The sequence below is a fragment of the Miscanthus floridulus genome, chromosome 14, assembly GCF_019320115.1.
Source record: "Miscanthus floridulus cultivar M001 chromosome 14, ASM1932011v1, whole genome shotgun sequence".
Classification (NCBI taxonomy): domain Eukaryota; kingdom Viridiplantae; phylum Streptophyta; class Magnoliopsida; order Poales; family Poaceae; genus Miscanthus; species Miscanthus floridulus.
This window is the reverse complement of record NC_089593.1, coordinates 19,897,961-19,917,053: the sequence shown is the minus strand read 5'-3', so window position 1 is coordinate 19,917,053 and position 19,093 is coordinate 19,897,961. Positions and strand designations below refer to the sequence as shown.

General features: G+C 44.5%; 2 protein-coding genes and 2 pseudogenes across 2 annotated transcripts; 3 read left to right on the top strand and 1 right to left on the bottom strand.

Moving 5' to 3' along the window:
• The first annotated feature begins 227 nt into the window (after positions 1–227).
• On the top strand, positions 228–4,307 carry LOC136504553 (ACT domain-containing protein ACR12-like). The gene is made up of 10 exons (XM_066499487.1): positions 228–440; positions 1,001–1,052; positions 1,373–1,486; positions 1,606–1,700; positions 2,206–2,284; positions 2,399–2,458; positions 2,671–2,726; positions 3,498–3,603; positions 3,682–3,750; positions 3,858–4,307. Exons 1-10 carry the CDS (start codon positions 319–321, stop codon positions 3,918–3,920), a joined length of 816 nt encoding a protein of 271 aa, XP_066355584.1. The 5' UTR covers positions 228–318; the 3' UTR covers positions 3,921–4,307.
• Positions 4,308–5,169: 862 nt separating this feature from the next.
• On the top strand, positions 5,170–8,523 carry LOC136505339 (pentatricopeptide repeat-containing protein At1g22960, mitochondrial-like; annotated as a pseudogene).
• A 2,080-nt stretch (positions 8,524–10,603) lies between these two features.
• LOC136504945 (uncharacterized) lies at positions 10,604–12,353 on the top strand (annotated as a pseudogene).
• A 105-nt stretch (positions 12,354–12,458) lies between these two features.
• On the bottom strand, positions 12,459–14,240 carry LOC136504946 (uncharacterized). Its single transcript, XM_066499997.1, has 4 exons — positions 13,889–14,240; positions 13,589–13,800; positions 13,235–13,502; positions 12,459–12,939 (listed from the first exon to the last, which is right to left on the bottom strand). The coding sequence occupies exons 1-4, from the start codon at positions 14,141–14,143 to the stop codon at positions 12,631–12,633; spliced, it is 1,044 nt and encodes a 347-aa protein (XP_066356094.1). The 5' UTR covers positions 14,144–14,240; the 3' UTR covers positions 12,459–12,630.
• Positions 14,241–19,093: the final 4,853 nt, after the last annotated feature.

The following is a 19,093-nucleotide window of genomic DNA, read 5'->3' as shown; positions in this document are numbered from 1 at the left end:
TCAGCGCCCCGATCGTTACCACGTCATCCCTCTCGCCGCGCCACCATACATGGCGCGGTGCAGACGTTTCGCCGCGCCAAAGAAATAGGCGCGGTCAAAAGTGTTAGTTTTGGAAAAAAAAATTAAACAGATTTAAAATTAGTTTAAAAAAATATTAAAAATAAAAAAAATTTCTCCCCTTCCGTCCCCGGCCGGCGCCAACGCCACTCCAGTGAGCCGAGCGCGGAGACGATCACGGTGGGCAGAGTGACACGCCGCACGCACGCCTCTCGACTCCGCCCCGCTCCAGATTTAGCCCACCCACGGACCCACCCACCCATGGCGCTCGCCGCCTCCCACCACCGCCTCCTGCCCGTCGCCCCCGCACCCGCCACCCCTACCCCGTCGCGGGGGCACCTGCGCTTCCGCGCCGCACGCCCTCTGACCCGGCCCGCCCGGAGGTGAGCGATCTGATCCTCGCAGGGCCCGGGGCCCGTTCCCGTGCCGCCGTGCTCTGCTCGCCATGGTCGGATGTTGTTCGCTCGCAGGCAGCCGCGAGGGATCGAGTCTCCGACTCTCCGTGCTGCGCAGCTTCGAGAGATTATCCACTTGCGTTGCTCGTAACAGAGTAGCAATGGTTTCGTAGAATCGTAGGTGCCGGTTTTAGTTCTATCTTGTTATAGGGGATTTTTCGTCCCGACTGGAGATAGTTTAGCCCGGGTAATTCAGCCTGGTTCGTCGTTCGACGGTTTCGCCGAGTTGTCAGTTGATGATCTGTTAGATTGGGATATGGCAAGTTTTCCCTGCGCCTATGATAAGTTGGGCTGTAGTTGGACTCGTATGAGAAGTTCTGTCTGCACGTCCTGTATCTGTTCAACCATCAACTCTATCGTCTCGTCAATTCCTAAGTTATATGTAAATGATAGTAGTAAATAGATCTGTCTTGCATAATACTCTTACTTCCCTGTTCTATACACTGCACGTACTAATCATCTTTATGTTTTTCAAATCTTATTACCAGAATTTGTTGCCAATCTATCAACTCAGCTAATGTATTGGGAGCTTCTTCAACGGTTTGTTTTCACATGACTGGTTTCCTTTTTTTTCTTCTCCTTTTGCATCCACAGTTCATGTCAATGTAGCATGCCCTTGTAGTCTTGATTATAAGATCTGCTTACTTCTCTATTTGGCTGTCATTAGTGTTGCACCGTCTAAATGTTCTGGTATACTCTTTTAATAAATGTTGGCTTCACTGCTTTAAGAACTCCATTTTCCCCTCGTGCTTTATTCTTGCACATGCTGCTATTAATCAGTGGTAGACGCTATTTTTGTATTTATTCAATTTGCTGATGATTGCTTTTAATGTGTATTCTTGGGAAAATTCTCATCCCAGACATCTGATGAGGCAGTCCCAGTCCCAGTTGTCCAGATAGATCAAGATTCAGACCGTGATGCAACCATTGTGCAGCTAAGTTTTGGAGATCGTTTGGGGGCACTACTTGACACGGTATAGATTTTACATTCACACTGATGCTTTGTCTTTACATTGGTGTTGCTCAAAAAATTGTGATGTTTACATTTTTGTTGTATCTGCCAATTATTTTGCCTGGTATTCACTGTTTGCAGATGAAAGCACTCAAGGACCTTGGCCTTGATGTCACAAAAGGAAGTGTGACAACTGACTCAGCTGTCACACAGACGAAGTTCCACATCATGCGATCGTGGGTGCTTGCCCCTTCCTGTTTTATTTTCGTGTGCAGCATCTAGTTATGTGTGTCTACGTGGAAAACAAAAGAGAGCATTCACTATTCCTGCACATATGCATTTACATTCACTTTTAGTGCCTAAGTGCATAGCGTCGGCACATTTATGCTACCTTTGTTCAGCTTTCATGTGATAAGGTTTCTCGACTATACTCTGTACCTGTACACACATAGATTTCTTATACTGTTCCACTATTTTTCATCTAGCCTAGTGTTTTCTTGAGATATTTGATAGTAATCATATAATCCTCGCACATATGCTTTGTCACATATCAATCATTCAGAATATTGACATTCCTTCTTGAAATCCCTTGTTCAATCTTAGATGAAAAAAAGGTGGCACCCTAAGGACTTTTGTACCAAGATTCCATTTAAATGCTACAGCGCTACTTTAGCACTACAGAATTTTTATTTGGATTGGTTCTTACAGTAATTTTTTCCCCTCCCTTTTGTATGTATCTAGTGGACGCAAGGTTGAGGACCCTGACATGTTAGAAAGGATTCGGCTAACCATCATCAACAACCTTCTCCAGTATCATCCTGTATGTTTCAGATTCTTGTGTGTTAGTTGTTACTCTGCATCGTTATTTCTGTACCTATTTTTTTACTATTTCATTGAATGTAACTAACATAGTAGTCATGCCATCCTTGTATAGGAATCAAGTGAGAAGTTAGCGATGGGTGAATTTTTTGGGATAAAGCCGCCTGAGAAGAAGGCAAGTATAATGCATTCCCATTCTGTAATTTCAGATGCTGTGCTGGATCATGTTATCTGGGTTTAGACATCTTTTCAACTACAATCTGTGAACTATCTCTATTTTAGGAAATGGAAGGCTTCAAATTTGCTCTGTTATGCTATTGGTTCGTGCTTCGATCTTCGATACATTATTAAGCCTGAACTTGCATTCTTTGATCTTTGAACTGGCAGGTTGTTGTCGATATTGCAACACGTATAGTTGTTGAAGATGATGGACCAAAAAGAAGGTTTAATTCTGCTAGTTCCTTTATTTAGCATGATCCAAGCACGTACGGCTACTTCTAGATTAACTGTTATTTTGCATGTTTCATGATGTGTCTTGTTATATATGTCAATCTTATTGTTTGCATGCCCATCTGTATTGTTTTATCCTAGCAGAAGTTCTATACATTTGAAAATAAGTACTAACACCAAGTGATATATGTCCCAAATATTTTGTACTACAGAATGAATTAGCTATTCGTGTACACCTGTACAGCAAGACATATGCCAGAACCTCTAAGGTTTGAGCCATTCTGTCTGCGTTATGTAGTATCAGTTCCTGTAGAAAGACTTTGGAAAGAGCTATGCATTACTTCTCACACAAACCAAATACTTAGTAAATTGGATCTGGTTACAGCAGAAAGTTTTAAGTATCACAGATAGGCCGAGAACATGTAGGCATGGGCAACACAATACTACGTGAGGCCATCAAAGTTGTTTTTCCTCCTTCAGCCTATGTAATTGTGTGCTCCATAATATGTATCATTAACTGTTTCAGGATTCTTTTTAGCCCTATATTTTGCTTTTGACATAATAATCAGCTTCAAATCAATTTTTTGTGCCTATCCTTTGTTCCTTTGAACTTTGATGCATCTCAACATGTTAGAAATGCATATTTGTCCTTCCCCAAGAATCACTTCCAACATAAGTAGAATCTGACTTCGATGTATATCTCTTTTTTGTTCATACAATGCTGCATCACTTGCTTCCTCATTGATTTCTGTTGAAATTCGCAGCATGCTTTACATAGAGACAGCTGATCGGCCTGGCCTACTTCTTGAGATAGTCAAGATCATCACGGACACAAATATTGATGTGGAATCAGCTGAGATTGATACTGAAGTATGCTACATTTCACTTCATTGCTTTTAAAGCTAAGACCATTAAAGCCTGTTAGATGATATTTGGCATTTTATACAGGGTCTGGTTGCGAAGGACAAGTTCCATGTAAGTTACAGAGGTGCAAAACTAAACAGCTCCTTATCTCAGGTCTACTTCCTTGGTCATTTCAGCGACATCATAATCATTTCTACTAAATGTGATTTTTTTTGTCTTCATTGTGTTCACTTTGCACTCTTTATTTTGCTTTTGTATAGACGCTGATCAATTGTCTGCGTTATTACCTCCGAAGGCCTGAGACAGATGAAGACAGTTATTGATTGTTGTGTTGTCGAACCTTCTTAGTACATTAAAATCAGAAACTTCAAACTTTGGCTTGAGTTCCTTCTCTATGAGCCCCTTGTACTGTTGCAGATGGAGTTTCTATTGTAGCATCCATATATATGTACATAGGTGGCATTGAAATTTGGCTCACTAAACCATTTTGTAGTCATATACAGCTGGGAGCAACAGAATTTAGGTTTCAATCATCGTTATCCCATTTGATTCCTGTTATAAGGGATCACATTGGAGGTCCTCAAATGATTGATGTTGTCTGTAAGCTGGCACAATCCATCTGCATGTAAAACTCAGCTGTGGACTTGTGGTGTTCTCTGATGAAATAAATAAAAGAGCATTACAAAATCACCGACCACCTTGGTCCTGCTTACTACTTATTATCGTCAATTGAAATAGCTGCATTTATACTGAACCTTTTGCACTAATGGCAAAATTGACATGAGCGTGAAGTTTGGGTTCTTCAGATATCAATCTGTGCATATCCCAGGTCAGGGTTGAGCGGCATGTCAGAAATGTGGTCTGTTATATCGATAGAAAGGGTCCAACTTGAGTATATAGTAACTGAAAATGCAAAATGCATTGAGTTCGTCGTGGATTTGAAACCTCTATTTTTTACTCGAAGTCTTTTGTGGTTTCTTCACATCCAGGACCATTGTATGTTTGTATTTGCATGTCATCAGGCTCGAACCCTAAGATTCATGTCAAAACCTCGCATTTGAATTTGATTTTGTAGCGTTCATACTCCTGGTCGGATGAATTTGATTTTGCAGCGTTCATACTCCTGGCCGGATTTTGGTCAGATTCAGGGGTTTGGATCCATGACTAAAGTTTAAAGTCTAGTGTCACATAAGGGTGTCGCATGAGTTGTTCAGATACTAATAAAAAAATAAATTACAGAATCCGTTAGTAATCCGCGAGACGGATTTATTAAACCTAATTAATCCATCATTACCACATATTTACTGTAGCACTGTATTGTCAAATCATAGAATTAGGTTTAAAAAATTCGTTTGCAAAATAGTTTTAATCTGTGTATTTAGTTTCGTCCCTCAGTGCAGATGGTGCGAAGGACGAGCCTGGTGCGAGCGGTAGAGTCTTACCGTCTGTGACCAGAAGGTCCCGAGTTCGAGTCACGATCTACTCGCATTGCACGTACGAGGATAAGGCTCGGCACTGACACGCTTCCCCACACCCAGCAGAGCTCTCTGCACTCCCTACCTACGCCCTATGGTGTGTGCACCTCCGGCGGCAGCGCCAGCGCTGCGCTGGTAAACGTGGACGTGGCCTTGGTTTCCTCCGATCCCTCTTCCTCTCCAACCCGCGGCGCCTTTCTGTCTCACCAGACTGCCGCCTAGGCATCATCGCCCAACGCCGGCTCAGCCGCCGCTTCCTGTGCATCTCACTCAAGGCCCCCCTCCGCCCGCCCTCCACTCCAGGTCGGGGGCCGCAGCCTGGGGCGCGCGCGCCCTCGACCCCGTACGGGCGCCGGAATCTAGTGGATTGGATGCGTCGCAGCCATTGCCACAGATTCCTTCTGGCCGCCGCCGCGCCATCATTCATGGCGAGGCGTCGCCGGGCGGTACCAGAATCGTAATCCATGCTATTCAACATCCCACACTACAAATCACAAGCTCCTGTAGCCGCCGCCGCCGTAGCAGCCGTTTCCAGCATCCGCTTCTCCTCCTCCTCCTTTCTGCCGGCGCTGGTTCCGCCGCCTCCGCCTCTGCACGAGGAGAACCCGTTCGCCGCGCTCCTCGCCTCTGAGCCCCCACCGCCGGAGCCTCTCCGCCAGGTGCTCGCCACGGGCGACGTCCACTCCGCGCTCCGCGGACTCCCCGGCCTCGCGCGCCAGCTGTTCCGGTGGGCGGAGGCCACCCCGTGTGGCTTCCCCCGCTCCGCCTCCGCGTTCGCCGCCGTCCTCGTCCCGCTCGCCCGAGCCAACCACATCCGGGCCGCCTACCCTGTCTCCCTCCGCGCCCTGCACCTCGGCCTCCTCCTCCCCCTCGTGTCCCTTCTCCTATCCGCTCCCCTCTCTCCCGCCCCACAGTCACTATTGAGCCTCCTCTTACGCTTGTCCACCAAGTACTCGAAGGAATGCAAAGCCCGCGACGCCACGCCCGATATCTGTTCGACGCTGTGCCTGTCCGCCTTCCGCGAGATGGCAAGCCACGGCGTGGCCCCTGACGTTAAAGACTGCAACCGTGTGCTCCGTGTATTGCGTGATGCGGCCAGGTGGGACGACATTTGTGCTGTGCATGTGGAGATGCTCCAGCTCGGGATTGAGCCGAGTATTGTCACATACAATACTTTGCTGGATTCTTTCTTGAAGGAGGGAAGGAAGGACAAGGTTGACATTCTACTGAAGGAGATGGAGACCCGGGGGAGTGGTTGCTTGCCAAACGATGTCACGTACAATGTGGTGATTACTGGGTTGGCTAGGAAAGGTGACCTTGAGGAGGCAGTGGAGCTGGTTGAGCGAATGCGGCTGTCCAAGAAGGCTTCATCCTTCACTTATAACCCACTTATCACTGGGTTGCTTGCAAGGGGCTTTGTCAAAAAGGTTGATGATTTGCAGCTGGAGATGGAGAATGAGGGCATTATGCCTACAGTAGTGACGTACAATGCAATGATCCATGGGCTGCTTCAAAGTGGGCAGATAGAGGCTGCACAGGCGAAGTTTGTGGAAATGAGGGCGATGGGCTTGCTACCAGATGTGATCACCTACAATTCTTTGCTAAATGGGTATTCTAAGGCGGGTAATTTGAAAGAGGTTCTTTTGTTGTTTGGCGATTTGAGGCGTGCAGGGTTAGCACCAACAGTTTTGACATATAACATTCTTATAGATGGTTATTGTAGATTAGGTGATTTAGAGGAAGCCAGGAGATTGAAAGAGGAAATGGTAGAGCAGGGTTGTTTGCCTGATGTTTGTACATATACAATTCTCATGAAGGGTTCGCATAATGCGCGTAGCCTTGCTATGGCAAGAGAATTCTTTGATGAGATGCTGAGCAAAGGTTTGCAGCCGAATTGCTTTGCCTATAATACAAGGATTTGTGCGGAGCTGACCCTAGGGGCTATTTCCAAAGCTTTCCAGTTGAGAGAGGTGATGATGTTGGAAGGCATATCTTCCTGATACAGTGACATACAATATTCTTATCGATGGACTGTGCAAAACTGGTAACCTGAAAGATGCCAAAGAGCTGCAGATGAAGATGGTCAGTAATGGTTTACAGCCTGACTGTATCACATACACCTGCTTGATTCATGCGCACTGTGAAAGGGGACTCCTAAGAGAAGCAAGAAAAAATTTTAAGGACATGATCTCAGATGGTTTGGCACCCTCAGCTGTGACCTACACTGTTTTTATTCATGCATATTGTAGAAGAGGAAACCTTTATTCAGCGTATGGTTGGTTTCGAAGATGCTGGAGGGAACGAGTTGAACCTAATGAAATAACATATAATGTCCTCATACATGCATTATGCAGGACGGGCAGAACTCAACTGGCTTATTGTCATTTTCATGAGATGCTAGAAAGGGGATTGGTGCCAAACAAATACACATATACTTTGTTGATAGATGGGAACTGTAGAGAGGGCAACTGGGAAGATGCGATGAGATTCTATTTTGAAATGCATCAGAACGGTATTCATCCAGATTATTTAACACATAAGGCCTTGTTCAAGGGATTTGATGAAGGTCGCATGCACCATGCAATTGAGTACTTGGAGAACATCGTTTTGGGTGAATAGATTGATCGATCTCTGAAAGCTTGTCCTTTTGTCCTTGCTTCGCTGATATCTCCCTGTAAGAGCTTTCTCCTATATGCATATTTCTCTTCATCAGTGGCTTGTTACCTAGCTTTGCTCATGTCTCTAACCAATTTCCGTTTTTGTTTTCAGGCAAGAGGTGATAGATGGAGTTCGTGGGCCATTCTTTTCAAAATGGAAAGAAAAAGAGAGTTTGAAACAACATTCTCTGAGTTAAGCTGCTGGGTGCTTTCTAAACAAATAGTTAAGCACAAACAGGCCTTCCTCTTGCTGCTCAGAGATGATAGATGGAGTTTGGGGGCAATTCCATCCAAAAGAAGAAAAGCAAGAATTTGGGACCATGTTCTCTTAGTTAATCAGCTGGGTGCTTCCCAAATGAATAGTTGATCACAAACAGGTCTTCTCCTTGCTGCTTAAACCTTGTCAGAATTCTTTCCTTGGCATCATAGCTACGGAGATACGTTTTCTAGTGAAAACTGGGTGGTAGGCATCTGCTCCGTTTCTAAAAACCTCTCTTGATACAATTCTGTCCCCTTTGTTATTTCCTTTTGATAAGGTATACTGGAAACCTGTTGGCCTTCAATTCCTTACCCAACTAGCTGAAATAGTAAATGGCCGTGGGCCTTTGCGACTGAGCTTTGTTCAATTATATATAGGATTTCTCTTGGTAAGAACATACCGAGAATTTTTTGTAACGAATAATTCTTGTATCACCATCAATTTTGCCATAGGCATAAGTCATAGTATATTGACCTGTCAGATATGTAAGTTGTAACTGTATTCTCATTCATTGAATCATTTAATGAGAAGATTATTCATTTCAAAAATTCAGCTCTGTCCCAACCGTTATTGACATGAACAATTTTGTTTGGTCAAAAAGGTTCTTTTATTTTTCGGCCCACATCAGCATTTGTTGTTTCACTTGTGTTAAAACTTCAGAGCTCCAGAGTTCGCAAGAGGTTGGATCTGAGGTGGAAACCTGTAGCTGAATATATGTATTAAATGGTACTTGGTCTTGGTTAGTGATTTACCAAATAAGTAGAAGTGGAAAGTGTATGGCCTGTATGCAAGTGAGTTTTGACAACATGCATAATATCAGAACCATGGATGAGCTAATGCATCACATGATATGCTTGTACTCATATGAAAGCTTCAATGGTACATTGGTGCTAATGCCTAACATAGTTAGGCATGCTATTGTCTAATGCAGTTTCACTCATTTGATTTGATCAGTTGTGAGCTTTATTTTCTTTTATGGTGGTTGTTGATATTTGAATTTTTTTTATTGATAGACTAACTGTAGAAATGAGGCACATGCAACCTTATTAATTTTTCTATTGGTCTTATCAATTCCGCAGACCATAAATTTTAAGAAAATACTGAGAGAATGCTCATGTACTGAAGCCTTTCTTGATCTTATCTAGACAATGACTGCATATTATTATAATTTATTTTCTTCCTGTGTTTGTTGTTTCTAAGACTTGTGAGCAACCAAGTTATAGTACTACCAATGGTCTGATCCACTTGTCATTTAGGTCACTAATATGTCCTACATTGCACAATATCGACCATTTCTTTCTTAAGCATATGCTATAAAAGTAGTAGATTTAATAATGACATTGATCTTCCTTGATGTTTTCATCTGATAAAACTGCATATTTTATGTTGGTATAATCATAAAAATTTGACTCGTTTTAGGGCAAAAAAAGAATGTTTTTTAGATCAGAGCATTGACCCTGACTGAAAGCAAAATATCATCCTTTGGGTTACCAGCTGTTACAAGACAAGAACAAGAGTTTAGAGCTAAATGCCACAAACTAGGAAACAAGGACTCCAAACATGTGGTGATGTTGAATTAACTTTGGACCCAATATCATCCTTCAACTAGTGATGTTTAATAACTTTGGGTTTGGTTCAGCTGGTCTAAAGAGTAATGTTCACAAGAGTAGTGTGCTACCGATCCAATGCACAGAAAGTGAAGTGAAAGCTATACAAGGACTCCTTTGTCAGTTCATGGACTTTCCATGCAAATATCTCGGCCTGCCTCTTTCCTTGTGCAAGCTAACAAGGGCTCAGATTCGGCCAATCATTGATAAGATAGCAGATAAACTTCCTGGATGGAAAGCCGACCTTTTGACAATGGCTGGAAGTTAAATGTTAGTTCAATTTGTGCTCGCTTCCATTTCATGTTGATTTATCTGCTCATGGCCATTGATATTCCACCTTGGGTTCTCATGGCCATTGATAAAGTTAGGAGAGGTTTCCTATGGAGAGGAAGAAAGGATGCGCAAGGTGGTCACTGCTTGTTGGCTTGGCTGAAACTGACTTTTCCTTTGGAGCTTGGTGGACTTGGTATCTTCAATTTACAGAACTTGGGATGGGCTCTCCATATGAGATGGCTTTGGCTGCGCAAAACTGAGCCAGATCGCCCCTGGGCAACCTTGCCTATTCAGGTTCAGAGTTTGATCAGAGCTTTCTTCTCCATGCCATTGTCTCAGAAGCTGGAGGTTGTAAAACGTACACTTTTTTCTTGGTCAGACAGATTACTGCATGGTCAGAATATATCTACCCTTGTGCCTCATGTGTTTGCACTTGTATCTAAAAGAACTGTGAACAAGAGAACAGCTTATGAGAGGCTCTCAGTAACATGAGAAGGCTCTCTGATATTAGAGGAGCATTACCTATCAGGGCCATTGCAGAGTATCTTGATCAATGGGACATATCTTGCGTCCGTAGGTGCGTATGTTGTTTTTTCTAATATAGTGATACGCAGCTCTCTCTTTTTTTTTTTTGAAAAAAGGCAACTTTTTTTCTGAAAAAAAACACACACTGCAACCTTTTTGACCACGAGTTGAAGCGCTAGCCAATGCCAGTGTAGCAGCCTTGAAGCCAAGGCTTGTGCTGTTGTGCGAAGGAGCCGAGGCAACCAGCGCCCGGCGCAAGGGCCTCATCTCCACGGGGGGGTCGGGGGCGAGGATCCAAGGCGGCCATGGATCGAGGCGCGAGTACAGTTGCCCGAAGACGGAGGCGAGGCCCACCTCTACCCGGCCGTGCCCCACACGGGCGCTGACATGGCACACCACTGCCGTCGGTGGCTTGGGTGCAGGCAAGGCGTTCGACGGAATGCCCTCCGGCTCCTGAGCCGCCAAGGCCCAACGCAGGGCGCGAGCCGGAGCTCCTGTTGTGGGCGGACCTCCCGGCGGACATCCTGGGGCTCGTGGTCGGTCGCCTCCCCCGCGTCGACGACCGCGCCGGGCTGCGCTCCGTGTGCCTGGGCGTGGCGCGCCGCGGCGCGCGTCCACGGGCGGCGGCCGCCGCCACCGCTCCCGCTTCTCGTGCTCTCCGACTTATCCTTCTCCGCCTTCTGCGCCGACGGGGCTATGACGGGCGTGCGACGCATCCCCCTGCCCTCGTGGGAGATGGCGGCTGGCGTCCGCTGCGCGGGCTCCTTTGATGGGTGGCTCGTCGGCGTGCAGCTCAACAAAGGTCGCCACTTTGGTGACGGCCGGTGCTTCCTGATGAACGCTTTCTGCCAGGACGTCGTCCGCCTCCCACTGCCTTCCATAACCACCCACTCCCTCGATGCCTACAGTAAATCTCTCCCCATCGCCAACGGCTCTGGTGCAGTGCAATGCACGGTCAATGGCGCCCAGCATGTGATGTCGTTCTGCAAGGTAGTCTTGTCCTCCTCATCTGACCGTGATTGCAAGTGCATTGTGGCTGCCGTCTCCGTGCACAGGAGCACAGCTGGCCTTGCCCTCTGGCGGCCTGGGATGACGCTCGTGGTGCGTGTGCCAAGGTGTCTGCATCAATAAGTTCAATGACATTGCCTTGTACCAGGGAAAGGTCTACATGTTTAGCAAGGTCACCACGAACCTCTTTGTCTTTGACATCTCAGAAGATGACAGTGGCCTGATGGTTTCTGGTGTCGAGCGCTGTGTGACTCAACTGCCTGAGGTCAAGGATAGCTATGGACAGAGGTGGAACATAGTTGAGTGGCATGGGAAACTATTGCTGGATTGTGATATACTTGGGACCTGAAGGCTGGCACAATATTTGTAAGATTGGGGTATTTGAGGTGGACTTGAGCACAAACCCTTTCAGATTCACTGAGATCGACAGCTTGGATGGCGACTGCATCTTCATCAGCCCCTGCAGCAGCAAATCATTCCGTGCATGTCTGTATGACGGAGTCGAAGATGATCTTATCTACTTCATTGATGGTGGCCTCAACCACTCTAGAAATGCGTCTCCTTTTGATAAATTTGTGTACAACATGAGGGATGGTACATTGGCGCCATTTGCTGTGGAAATAGCAGACGACAACCTTCGGGCACCAGATGGCAGCCTGATGAATCCAACATGGTTCTTTCCTTCTGAATGAACAGCTGCTGTAGATCAATTCTGGTCATTGCAAGTCTGATTGAGCCGAAGCACTGCTGCTACCTGGTGTGAGGCACCATGCTATTTCATTTCAAGAACTGGATTCAAGTGTATGCTGTTTGTTTTTATGTATGGTTTCCATTTCCAGGGTGCTTATCTGACGAACTTTTATTGGTAGTAAACTGATGTGTACTTTCTTTTAATGTTTCTATATAGACTGTTAGTGCCTGCGCACTTGTAGGATTTGTCTAGTACTCTAGCGTTCAAGAAAGAAAGGACTCAAAACACTCCCCTCTCCAATTTGAATGTTTGACTACGTGCTTTCGCTTTCTGGGATGACATCAATTTTGGACCAAAGGTAGTATGTGTATGGGACGAGTATTGTAATGACTTGATATGCTGGAAAGTCTATCAGATTATGAATTACACTAGTCTTGGTGTTGTAGGAATACAAGTGTACAACTTGTGGAACAAAATTATAAGCAAAATGACAGCTGGCAGCCGGCAGTTCTTCAACATTTTGAAAATGGACCTACTGTCACACATCTAGGGACTCTTCTCCTAACAAGAGTGCCTTGAGAATTCGGTTGGTCCATCCATCTACCAGTATGAACATGTGTCCACCTTCTGGGACTTCATGATACTTGATCCATGGAAGCTTGTTGGAAATGTACCTCTGCAGCTCAACAAGCACCAACCTATCTTCGTATCCTTGCCAGATGTGTACAGAACCCTCATTTTGAGGAAATGGATTGGTAATGTTCATTGGATCAAACTCCCAACTTCCAAAAGCGACAAGTAAATCACGGTGGATTGATTCATAAATGCCTTGCTGCCTTGATTTATTCTGAAAAATGCAGTAGCAAATCAGTGTTATGTCAAGAAATCTTAAAAAGGGACAGTTTTTTCTATATAATAACATTGCTTCAGGTCAGCTTTGAATACATGTCTTTTTATGCTCTTTCTTGCTGTAATTTTCATGTAAATATGTTAGTATATTATTGTCTCTATGGCATGAATGCTTAGGAAGCTAATCCTTGTATATTCTAATTCTTATTAATTTGACCTGCTCTGACTCTGTCAAGTAGCACTTCATGTTCTGCTATCTTTCTTTTACATTTATAACTGATGCTGTGATTTACCTCAATGGTTTTTGGCATTGCCATCATCTTCTGAAGAACCTCCATATCATGCTTGCTAAATATTTCAGGGTGGTGCATGGCTGCTGCAGAAGAAGGGAACCACCTCTGGGTCATCCACAGGTAAAGCAAGGATGGTATGTTATGTGCAATCCAAAGAGTTCTCTGCTCTGGCACAACCAGTCTCTTGAAGGCCTGCCTGGATAATTCAGCTGGGAAAGAAGGCCACCAGTAGTTGATAATTGGCACAACCATCGCAGCTCCTGCAAGCCTGCACACACGGCATATGGAGCTTTTTACATATCTGAAGAGTTGCATATTTCATTAACAATGCGTGTGGTTGAAGTTTATGTTTGCCTGTGTGGTATATACTGGAGGCATCCCCAAACTGAGTATCCTCCCATTGAGGCCCCTAAGACATAGAACTTCTGCCCAAGCCCCAGCTGGTCAGCAAGCTCCTCGATATCCAGTGCCTCGCTCTTGACATCCCGCTTGGGATTCGGGTCACTTTCCCCATATCCAGCTCTATCATAAGCAAGGAGGTAAATTCCCAATTCTTCCACAAGCTCCTGATTGACAGTTCAAGAAACCAGTAAACAAAATATGTACTGGGGAAAAGGTATCTCACTTCTAGTCATGTTGTGCTGTTTGATTTACCTTAGAAACAGGTAAGGGGAAGTCCTTGGTGCTATCAAACGCATGCACTGTGATGATCTTGTACCTGGCCTTGTCTTTCTGTACTCCATCTTCTCTGTATGCAAGGTACCTTCCGTCCCTGAGTTTGATCCTGGGAGACATCAGAGGAGGGCCACCTGGGGAACCGCAGAGTTTTTGGGGCGGTGGCCGGAGAATCACCTGGAACGCTAAGCCGAGGAGCACAACTGGAAGAACAAAGACTAGTTTAGGGGCCATTTTTCTCCAAGATCTGGTTGTGCTTTGAGGTGAGAGAAGGTAAACGTGAATTTAGCTTTGAGTGGCTGGGAACACTTGCAATGTCGGTCGTCCTTTATTCCACTGGTGGTCTGATTGCAACAGATGGACCAACCCGACCCCCCATCTTGCTTGCTTTATTTATTTTGCCTAATTGTACTTAAGCTTTTGCTGTATAACTTATTACATCCTGATGGTGTACATAGACCCAGATGACCAGATCTATGTTCCTATTTTACAGAAACTATGTAAATCTGAATATATTTGCCATCTTTCAGAATTTTGGATTTCTGGGTATGCAACCATGGGAGAAGAGGCACAGATCTGGCGTGACAACTGGGCAATAGCATCAAAACTTTTGTATTTGGACGGTCGACCAGTGCAAACATTACAGCTTTCTGTTCCGACTTTACCATGTAGTATCTCTTGGTGGGGAATGATTTTGCGCCCTATCATTTTTCCCACTGTGATGATATAACTATTGCACATTGCATTTCACCGCATGAGTTTATGAGTGCGACCTGATTCAGGATTAACTTTTTCTCTCTCTCCTGTCTGCCTGTCAGGTTTTGCTCTTATGTTGCTGCTTATGTGCTCTGTGCAGGATTGCAGCTGTGAGGGGGATCAGTATGTCACTGCTGTGAATAAGAGATAAGATCTGCGGTGCTGCCTGTTGCAGTACACAGGCCTAGTCATCTCTGAGCTGTTGTTGCTGGTGCCGCCGATGGAGCAAACTGGCAACAGATCAGGCATGCATCAAAGGTGCTTAGCACAGTGGATTATTCAGAGGCGTGCTCTTGGTATCAGGCGACCATCAGAGCTGCACTATGATCCCCGCCCCTCTCCATGACTGCTGCTGTGGTTCAGTTTCTTCGCTTGCAATGCAAGTGGGTAAGTACTAGAGAGAATCTGTATAGCCTCACCATTCACCAAGAATCCAACAATGTTGTTGTACTGAAGTGTCGAGCCTCCAAAGCAGGCAGAGAGTGACACATCCTATATGCCAATGGACAATGGTAGATGACTCAGAAAACTGGTGACCATTTTTCGGTGCACGCTGATAGCGAGAACGCACTGACCTGAATCACATGACCTCCCCTGGCCTGCAACTGCAAGTTGGCACTGCTTGGTAGGCAATTGGATTTGTTGGTATCACGCTGGATGGATCCCAGATCAGAGCCCAGCTCCCTCTGGATTTCAGTAACCGGGTTGCCGGGTTGGTGTTGACTTGTCGTGGAGACAAGAGAGCAGCAGCACGTACGAGTACGACCCCAGCTCATTGCTGCCAATGGGCTCTGCTCCTGGTACAGCCCAAAAACACCAGTGTTTTGCTTTCGGTTTGCTACCACAACACAGGAGCTCTATCAGAAAAGAAATTTACCATTTTTTTTAATCACAGCACGAGCTCTAGCACAACGCACTATGATGAATTATTACATGTAGACAATTAGATGTTTTCGAAATATTTCCATGTTTTTTCCATATACAGTATATTAAAAAAAAACCGTGCCCGTGACGATACTGGGCTTGAATGAACAGCTCTGGTGCCCTGAATTGGGTATGAGCCACCACTGCAAATTTCTGCTCTTGTGTATGAGCCTCCACGCAACGCGCAACGTCTGCCGGCATTCCAAAGCGTGGAGATCTTCTCCGGAAACACGAGCAAACACTTCCACTTTCTGGACCAAATCCTGCGGCAAAGGATAATAAAAATGTAATATTTCCAATTCTCGTGGCGTTGACTGCCCAATTCCAATTCCACGCGGAAAACTAGCCCAAACCCACACGGAAACTCGTCCACTGTCAGCCCCCACATTCATAACAACTTTTGAGTACAGCATTATCATATCATCTTGTGTGCTTGGATTCTGACTCGTACTCAATCAAGTGGCAACACCTTGATCCATGGAGATCCGTTGCAGCATAGCCCTCGTCCCTCCAAAGTCTTTCATGCCATGATCCGAATATCTAATTGCCTCCTGGCGGTTGCCCCCACAATGATCCTCCAGTCAATCAGGTTGGTTACTCACCACTCATCTGCATGTCCGGTCCGGGGACAAAAGGCTCAGTGGACGGCTCCTTTTTGCCGAGGTGCTTCAGGCCTCCGAGGTGTCAAGTAGAGCTAATGACAGCAACAAAGAAACATCGCCATCTGCATGGAGGTGAAAGATGATTAGTGTGCTCCCCAGAGATGTATAAATGAAACTTGCTAGTGAATCTCAACTCTGGTAAAGCAACCTTTGACCTTCTTTTATTTTTTTGGATTTAAATGTAAGTGGAGCTAGTCAATAATTACTGTTGTGGAAAACACACTTGGCAGCTATTTGTAAAAGCTTGGCAGCATATATCATAGTTAATTTATGTAACTCCTTAGCACCTGCAGCACACTGCACACCACAAGGTGCCTTCCTCTGAAATGCTCCGGACTGCCAGCCATACATTTGGCTTCGTTATATTAAAAATGCAATCATTACGATGCTTCCAGGTTTGCCACGCAACTAAGATGATAAAAGGAAGGAAAAATTGAGCCCTTTCCTGAATTGCTTGCCCCCCTGATTTAGAGCTTGGCACCACCCTGAGGAGAAACCTGCTGAGCTTGGCTGGGTAACCACCTGCTGCAGTCCCAAAATTGGAGGACAATAAACCACACTTGCCTAGAGAAACCAGCAAGTGCTGTATAGTTTCATCCATTTGATCATAGAAACGACAGCAGTTAGGGTGTGTTAGCCCACGTGTGGTGAGCCTATCAGCCTGTGTCGATGTTATGTAGGACCTGACCCTACATTGTCATTGACTAGCTTGGTGGTATAATAAACAAAAAAGTGTACCTGAAGTTATGGTATGGATGAAAATTTGCCCTTGACAAAGCCCTGACCACTGCATCCATCCATTGCCATACTTGGTGCCTGGACCTTGTCAAATCACTGCAACCGGTGTGTGTTTGATGTTGTGTCCCAGAGTATAACTAAAGCTTTAACTGCTCGCTGGTGAAGAGCTGCAATACTGGGGTTTGGGCAGGGCTAAAAGCATTACATACCTCTTAGCCATTGGTGCCAAGCATGAGTTGTCGCTAGGTCGAGGTCGTTCTATAAGTTGTAAAAGGTGCTAATGTGCGTTTATTAGAGAAAAAAAGAGAGCCCTGACCTGATATTGATAAATAAACTAGTCAAAGTTGCCAAAAAACAGAACTGTTGAGATTTACCTACCAATGGTGCAATTATATGCACTTACCATTGGTTGGAACAATTACGAGATTCCACTACCCTAGCTAGGTTCAATCAAATATCATGGCATTGACCAGGAGCAGAAAATTGTCACCAAGCCGTACTTGACTCCACTTCTACCACTTGGGCATGGTGCCAAGCAGGCATGATGGCAATTGACCATATAACAGAAGAATGCACAAAACTGTACTTGGCTCCACCACTTATGGAAAACTATAAAGATTTTTTAAATGCTCAATCAAGAAGAGCCTAGGAACTTTTTATAACTGAGTTGATATCTCTGCACTAGACAGCACCCCTACATGATGAAGTGGTGGTGGCACTGCATTCTGCTCCTTTATTCTCTTTAGTGACTTGTTGTCATGGCATCCCAAAGAAGATAATAAACAGATGTAATTGTAAATCAACTGGTATCACAGTTTGAGCAAAGATTCTGGCAGCAACTAAACTCAAAGCTTCTCTTTTCCTTAACAGAAAAAGGGGCAGCTAAATGAGGGTTGCCTAAACAAATAAACAAGCAAAGATAAACATTTGAGGGTTGAGAGGCTTCCATGCGGCATCTTGTCTCCCAGATCATAAAAAGGAAATATTAGAAAACAGGAGGATAAGAATATAGGCAATTTAAGTAAACATCAAATCAAGCATGCCAAATGGAATTGATAGAAACCAAATTCTAAAGAACCATATTCCTTTTTTCCATTATTAGATCCAGAAAAGTCACACTTCCCTATTAGACTTTTTTTACATCTAGATGTTTTTTTCACGATAAGGTATTTTAATGTGCTCACTAGAAATCAGATACTAGTACACGTTTTCCAGAATAGTTCATATGTTTTTTTCTTTAAAAAATGCAGAGCTAATACACAAATTTGATAAGGTGATTAAGCATCAGATTCTGCAGAGCGCAAAGGCTTCCACGTCAAAAAATGCAGCAATTTTTTTTTGTCTCCAAGCCAATGAAAAAAAAATCCCCCTTTATTTTCCATTTTTTTCTCCACAAAGCGATACTTAGATATGTCATTTTAAGAAAAAAAAATGGAAAATGATAAGGTGCTTGAATTGTGCTCTCCAGAAATCTGATGATAACGATTTTATGTAAAAGCTCACTTTTTCTATTTCGGAAGGGTGGAACGTGAAAATTTGATAACATCATTAAGCAACAAATTCTGCAAAGTAACTGTCATGCAGACCCTACATGTAGATAGGGAAAATGTTTCCCAATAATACCAGATAGTTTAGCACTGTAGTCTTTACTGGCCCACTTTCTGGAGGTGTGTTATGTTTTATAAAGAATTAAACATATTGGTCTATCACATATTTTCTTGTGGACTCCATGGTGACCTGAAATACTTTTGTTTCAGTCATGAAAGAACAATTTTGCACATACATAGTCATCAAAGAGAGAAAAAATGCTTTATCCCAAGTAACTTGAAAGATGAGACATGAAGCATTGCTTGCATAGATTTTGTCTGTAACCAGTTCCAGAAGATATGACATCCTTTGTTGGCTTTCTTGGAAAAAGCGGTACAACCCTCCTGTTGCCATTTCAGCTGCATCCACACCATACCGAACTAAAAGACACACATGCCTCACATCCTCTTTTTATCCTACACTCAGCAGCAGCCTCCTAACCGCTATAAATAGAGGCTTGTCCTCTACCAATGCCCAATAAGCAGCTCACTGCGTATCATTGAGTGCACTTCGCTTG